We start from the raw sequence: 7,257 nt of genomic DNA, 5'->3' as shown, positions 1-7,257 counted from the left end.
CCTTTGCACGCACCAAACCTGTCTCACACCTCTGGCCCAGTCAAGCCTCCTTCAGAGCCTGGGATTGTTGGGCGGGAGAGGCACAGCTGACTCAGAGTTGGCCCATGCCACCAGTTCTGCCAGAAAAGAGGGCTGGGCCACACCCTGCTCAGAGAACCCAGGCTACTGCTCTGACCTGTGGGTCAGCAGCTCCCCCGGACTCTCCTTTCCTGCTCTGTCTGCCCCTCCCTCCCTCTTACAGGCTGGGAGGCTGACTTCTGCTGTGCGTCAACCCAGGTGGCATGTGACTATACGTCTGGTTGTGGAGGGGCTGGAGGGCCTAGCAAGAGGCTTTGAACCAAACCACAGTTGCTGGATTCTGCTCCCTCTGTCCTAAACAACCAGGGCTCTCGGTGGAGCCAACCCTGGCCAGGTATGTAAATTGCCCTCCTAAAATCCAGCCCTTGGTCAGTTACTTCTGCAAGATGCTCTGAGAACCTGGTGTCTCATGGGGCGTTTGGTTGGCCCAGTTAGTGTGCATGGAGGGCCACGTGTGCCCAAAGACCAGTTGTCTAAAGGTGGAGTTTCTGGCTTCTCACCACCCCAGCTGACCATCCTGTGTTGGATGTGGGTGTGAGGATGGGTGTGGGGAGAGGAGGCTTCTGGGACGATGGATGAGACCTAGTGTCAGGGCCACGTGTGACCCTTAAGTCACTTCCCTTGGCCCTTCCACCACTATCTCTCTAGAGGTCTGGGGAGGGGGAGGATCAACCCAAGAATGCTAACTTTCCAGATTTGCTTTTGGGGCTGGCCCTGCCCAAATCTCCTCCCCCAGAAATGCAAATCTAGGCCACCTTGGGTAGGACAAGGTTGATTCTGCCCTCTCCTTGTTAGCAGAGCCCCTGTCCCAGGGCCAGGGGATGAAGGGCTGTTTAAATCTTGACTCTGCAGTTTCCCACTGTGAGACTTTGAATGAATCCCTTCATTTTGGGGAGCTCTCTGTCAGGAGCTGCAGCCCTCCTCAGAATCTGATAACAGATGTCAGTGACCTGGTACACATGAGTGCTGCTGGCCGGGCACGTGCTGGAAACCCTTCTCCCCATGGCTGTCCCCTGCCTGGCCTCCTCTACCAAGCCTGGTGGGCATAGGGCCTGGCCTGTGGCTCTTGGTCTGAGGGTGTCCCCTGATGCTTATGAGGGCTGGAAAAGCCCATCTGAGCTCCCTCCGGAGGGTCCTGTACCCAAGGCCAGATGCATCAGGTGGAAAAGTGAAGGCTGCATCTCCCAAGGACTGGGGTATGGCAAAGTGAGTGTGCACTGATCATGCCAGGCAGACACTACTGAGCGAGCAGGGATCCAGCCTGCCATGACGATCTACAGGGTTTCTGGGCCCAGTGGTAATGCCAGGACTCTGTGGGGTGATTGGGGTTACTTTTCCATAATTATATTTGTGGGACTTTGTTTTGAGTTCATTTGGGGATGTAATGTGATGTTCCTTTCAGTGTGGACTAAGTCCCAGTGCTCACCCCCTCCCTTCCCTACCCCATCCCACAGGCGGAGTCTTGTGCTCTTGGGGAAAAATTCAGACCCTCATCTGAGGGAGGACGCACAGCCCAGGCCAACCGAGGGAGGAGGCACACTTAAGGAGGGTCTAAACTAAGGAAGACACTGATATGCTATGTTACTTATTCACCAAATATTTCTTGAGCACCTGTTGTGTGCCAGGCACTGTTCTCGAGGCTTGGGAATCTTCAGGGAACAAGATGTACCCCAAACTCCCACCCACATGGAGTTTAAATTCTAATGGAAAGAAAAGAGACACTGTAATAAATGTAAGGAGTGAATTGTGTAGCATATTAGAAGATGCAAGAACAGTTTAAAAATAGGGTTCAGAAATTCAGGAACGGGAGAGGGCTAAAGTTAAAAGGTCAGGCTGGGTCTTACAGGGAAAGTGACATTTGAGCAGAGACTTACAGGACAGGAGAGAGGGGGCCATTCAGAGATATTTTGGGAAGAGGATTCCAGGCAGAGGGGAGGCAGTGCCCAGGCCCTGAGGCAGGACTGTGTCTGGTGTATTGGAGCTGGTGTGGCTGGAACAGAGGGAGCGAGGGGGAGGGGTATGAGAGAGGCCGAGAGGTAACAGGGACCAAGTCCTGCTGGGCCTTCTAAGTGTGTCTACTTCTACTAGGGGAGAAGTGGGGAGCACTTGGAAGTTTTCAAGTCAAGGAGGGACAGGATCTGACTCACATTTTAAAAGAATCACTCTGGCTGCTGGCAGGGGGAGTGTCATGAAGGGACAAGAGTTGAAGCAGGGAGCCCAATGAAGAGGCTCTTGCAATAATTCAGGTGAAAATGGACAGTGGGTCAGACCCTGGTGATAGAAGTTGGGGTCATGAGAAGCGGGAGGATTCTGGATTCATTTGGATGGGAGAGGCAGCAGGATTGACCGGTGGGAGCTGTGAAAGGCAGGGAGCTGTGAAAGGCAGTGACTGTAGGTTTTTGGCTTGCGCCGCTGGAAGGAGGGAGATCCCAGAAGCTGGCATGGGGGAGGCTAGGGGAGAGAAGACTCTGCTGTGGACACACGTTTGAGGTGCCTTCAGACAGCCAAGTGAGATGTCACATATGAGATGGATGCACAAGTCTGGGATTTTAGAGATGTGGACTGAGGATAAAATTTGGGACATGGTTCAAAACATTTTTAAAATGTTCATAAGCCCTCACATAGAGCTGGTGGGAGTCTACTCTGGGATAATCTTTCTGGGGTGGCAATCTAGCGATATCTCAGGTATTAAAATGTACATATGCTTTGGCCAGGCAATTTGTGTTCTGTGATATCATCTGTATTCTATGTACAGAAATGTAGTACAAGGTGAGGTTCATTAGCAGGGACCTGGTTAAATAACTTACAATATTTCCATACAGTGGGTTCCCCTGCATCTTCATACAAAAACAAAAACAAAACAAAAAAATAGTGCTCTATGCGTTGCTGTGAGAAAAAGCAAATTGCAGGGCAATATATATACAATATATTTAATGCGTAATATAATGTCATTTGTGCTTTCTAAAAATTAAAAAAAAAAGATTTGTAGTTATTGGTGTTCGTTCAGGCAGAAACTAACTAGAAGGATACAGGAATAATCCAAGGAAAGAGACTGACAGGAGGACACTTACTTTTTATTTTTTATGTCCTATCTGAATTTTATTTTTACCATGGTGACTTTTGAAATCTAAAAGCAAAAATCTTTTGAAATATAACTTTTGAAATTTAAAAGCAAAAAAAAAAAAAGTAAAGGCCAAAAATGTGTGTGGGAACACAGAGATAAACAGACAAAAAATCTGGTCTACAGAACAGGTTATGAAATGAAAAAGGCAGCTCAAGAAATTCCCTTGGTGCTAACAACAATGTCCTCAGAGGTGAGGGAGCTGGAGCCCTTTGTTACTGGTGCAGGGTTGGAGCCATTCATTTATTCAGTTAGTCACAGAGCAAACAGAAACTGGTTACTGGGCACAGTGGAATCAGGGGTAAATCCAGCCCAACAGGCAGAGAGAGTCTGGTAGCAGAGGGAGACCAGGGTGGAGATGGGGGAGGCAGAGGCAAGGGCGAGCGAGGGATGAGAGTGTGTCCTTAAGAGGGAATGGGCAGCAGCAGGGACCGCTGAAAGGTCAAGGAAGATGAGCATAGAGGAGGACCTGGAGGTTTGCTGGAGACCTTGGCCTGGACAGAGCACAAGGGGCTAAAGCCAGAGGGTGGAAGGGGTAATAGAAAAAGGGGACACCTCTCCCAGACTGGGTCAGATTCCCCGTGACCTTCTCTGAGGCTGTTTGGAGGCAGGATATAGAGGACAAAAGTGATGGCAAGAATCCATTGTCCTGCCCTTCCCTAGGGTAGGGAAGGGAGCCAGAGGGCCTCCACAAGACCACCCAGTTTGGGCAGGCCCACTCCTAACACTAGAGCAATGGAGGCCCCCAGACTGTTCTCCTTCTCCCCTGGCCATCACTCCTTCCTGCATCGTGGGGGGCCTTGCATGCACGTGAACAATGGGACAAACCAGCCCACTTGCCCAAGCTCCCTCCACCTCCACCTCCCGCCAACATTACCCGTTCGTGCACGCACTGGTCAGCAATGGGAGGAAGGCCTGAAACAAGCGGCCTACACAGGGTAAATGAGCCCTGTAAATGGACTCATGATGTCTGGGCAGGCATAGGGCATGTCACACTGGCCTTGTCGCCTCCTCAATCTGGAGCAGGCTGCAGCTCAAGGGAGTCAGAGCAGGATCCTCCCAAGTACACAGACCAGAACAGGGACTCTGGCTTCCCAGCTCTGAGGGTGGAAGAGACCTTGGAAATTATAAATGAGGGAGCCAGGCCCAATCAAGGGAAGTGGAAGTGGTCCAGGTCTGTGGGCGAGCATCCCTGGCCTCATCTCAGGAAGTGGCTTTCAGGCTATAAGGCACACAGAACTCACCCCAGCAGTAAAAAGTGGCTGCTAGTATCACTTGTGAGCAGAAGCCACACGGTGCCAAGGATGACAGTCCATGTGATGTCAGGTTGCTGCAGTAGACAAGTATAGGCCTTGCCCTGTCTCAGTGGGTGATCTCATCACCCACCTGCTCACACACCCAGGACATTTGGGAGTCATTCTTGGCTCTTCTCTCTCACTCTTGTCATCCATTAGTGAGCCTTGTTAATCCTACCTTTCAGATCTATCTCCAGTCAGTTCCTCTCACTCGAATCCCAGTGCCCTCCATCCCTGTCCTAAACCCTGCAGGAGTTTCCTCATCGAGTTCCCTGATGCCCTGTCCAAGTCTGTTCTCACACAGCAACCAGAGTGATTGCCGTAAAACACAGAGCTGACCATGACACCCCCAGCCTAAGATCCTTGATGGTCCTCCTACTGTTCTCAGAATAAAGTTTAAATTCCCTACTGTTGCTAACAAACCCATTCATGATCTGGCCCTTTCCTAGCTGTGTCCTCAGCTCTCTGTGTTCCACCCCTGAGCTTCTTACATTTATTTCCTCCCAGCAGTACACTCTCCCAGCTTTAGCACAATGGGGGGGGGGGGCGTTTTCCTTCTCTCCTGGCTTACTCCTCATTCTTTTTCCTTTTTTTTCCCACTTAAAAATTAAAGTATAATTTATGTACAGTTAAATTCACCCTTTATCATGTACAGTCCTGTGAGGTTTGACAAACCCATAGTTTTGTAACCACCACTGCAATCAAAGTATAGAACAGATCCATCACCCCCCAAAATTCCCTCATGCTCCTTTGGAGCCAGCACTAGTGCCCATCGCCAGCTCCTGGTAGCCCCTGATGTGTTTTCAGGTTTGCACTTTATATAAATGGATGTCCTATAAATGGAATCATTCAGTATGTGTGTGTCACCTTTTGAGAATGGTTTCATTTACCTCGTACAATGCATTTGATACTCATCTATGCTGTTGTGTGTATCACTAGTCTTGTGTGTTTCATCTTTTTTTGTTGAGAGTGTTCCATTGTACAGATGTACCACAATTTATTTATCCTTCCACCAGTGGGTAGGACATTTGGTTTTTTTTTCAGTTTTGGGAAATTATGGATAAAGTTGCTATAGACATTTTTGTAAAGGGTTTTGTGTGCACAAACGTTCTCATTTCACTTGGAAAAGCACCTAGGAGTGGAACTGCTGTATGTGAAACTTTATAAGAAACTGCCAAACTGTTTTTTTCAGAGCTGCTATACTAGTTTGTATTCCCATTGCAATATATGAGAATTTGAATTGCTCCACATCCTCACCAGGATCCATTTGGTTCATTCACCCATTCATTCAATTTCTTGACATTCTACTAGTGTGTAGTGGTGCTGCATTGTAGTTTTAGTTTCCACTTCCTTGATGACTAATGACGGTGAGTCTACTTATTCTTTGAAATCTCTGCTTGGTCTTCTACCAAAAAAACCCACTGTACGCCCTCCCTCTGTAGACTAAGTTCCTGTCCTTTGTGGTTCCATGACAACCAATATTTATCTCCATCTTGGCCTTAACCCACTAATTAATAACTGTTGAACAAATTAGAGAATGGACAGTTGAAGGTAAGTAGGAAGAAGCTTTTGCAATCAGACTGGCCTGGCTGTGCCAATTAACCTTTTCTCCACTGGTGCCTCACACTAAGCTTATCGTGGTAAACGCGATACTGCTGTGCGAATGTATGTGATGATGACGAATTGACAGCACCTTGGAAAAAGGCAAAGCGGAAGAGGCCGGCCGGAAGCGGAAGTGCGGCGCTGAGTTATCGGTGTCTCAGTTGCCATGGAGACTGGAAGGGGCGACCGGCAGCCGGCGGACTCTGGGTCTTACGCGTTCGCCGGGGCAACGTGGACCCCAACCCAGCGTCTGGCCCGGACTCGCAGCCCCAGCCAGTCCACCCGGCTGTCCTCCCTCGCCTACTCCGAGTCCTTCCACTACGGCTTCGGGGGCCGGCCCCGCCGCGTCTCGCCGCTCGCGCCCTCGCCGCTCCCCGAGCCTCACCTGCTGCGTCTGCGCCCCACCTCGCTGCGCACCCAGGACATCTCGTACTTGCTCACCGGCATCTTTCGCAATTTGTACACCGCTGAGGTAATCGGCGAGGAGGTGAGCGCGAGTTTGATCAAGGCCCGCGGCAGCGAGGATGCGCGGCACGAGGAGTTCGTGGACCAGCTGCAGCAGGTAACACGGTCCCCGTGCCCCGAGCGTTCCCTGCGCGTGCTCACCCGGGGTGGGGCGGCATCTGTCTGCGGCCGTGCGGGGGATCCAGCGTGCACCCTCAGAAAGGTGGGCTCCCTCAGCACTCAGCCGCTCGTCAAGTATTATCCCCTGCGGGTTGCCAGGCGCTGTTTCAGGCACGGGCTGGGGCGGCGGGGGAGTGGCGGTGGGGAGAGGAGGCGGCTGGGAAAGAGCAGACCAAGTCCTTATCTCAGTATATGCGACATTCTAGTGGAAAGACACTCGATACTGCACTTAGGCAAATAGGTACATACTACACACACAGGGCATATATCTGTAGCAGCTACCTATCTTTATTTCTCTACATACATTTACACATTATATATTGCATATGTAAATAAAACGACCAGGGCAGATAACTGAATAGTAGTTGCTCCCTGGAGATGACAAAACTAAAAGTCAGTCCCCCTTTGGGGTGCCTGACTTTGTACCCCAAAACATAGTCTTAACCGAGGCATTCATGGCTAGATTTTAGGAAGCTTGCCCGGTTTCTGGAACAGCAACTCGGCTTCCTCATCTGTGTAAGGAGGAAAGCAGCTGAC

General features: G+C 50.3%; 1 protein-coding gene across 7 annotated transcripts in view; it reads left to right on the top strand.

The window, feature by feature from the left end:
• Positions 1 to 7,257, top strand: part of DLEC1 (DLEC1 cilia and flagella associated protein) — a 77,954-nt gene that overhangs the window by 6,272 nt on the left and 64,425 nt on the right. For 6 of the 7 annotated variants that reach the window (XM_031469936.2, XM_010982066.3, XM_064496733.1 and 3 more), the window contains exon 3: positions 242 to 6,658. In XM_031469936.2, the coding sequence (XP_031325796.2) occupies positions 6,263 to 6,658 (396 nt within the window). In that variant the 5' untranslated portion in view covers positions 242 to 6,262. The remainder of the gene's footprint in view (positions 1 to 241; positions 6,659 to 7,257) is intronic. The other variant, XM_031469939.2, reaches the window with a different exon arrangement.

This window comes from Camelus dromedarius, chromosome 17 (assembly GCF_036321535.1).
Source record: "Camelus dromedarius isolate mCamDro1 chromosome 17, mCamDro1.pat, whole genome shotgun sequence".
Classification (NCBI taxonomy): Eukaryota; Metazoa; Chordata; class Mammalia; order Artiodactyla; family Camelidae; genus Camelus; species Camelus dromedarius.
Note: the sequence above shows the minus strand (reverse complement) of the source record. Positions and strands in the feature narration are given on the sequence as shown.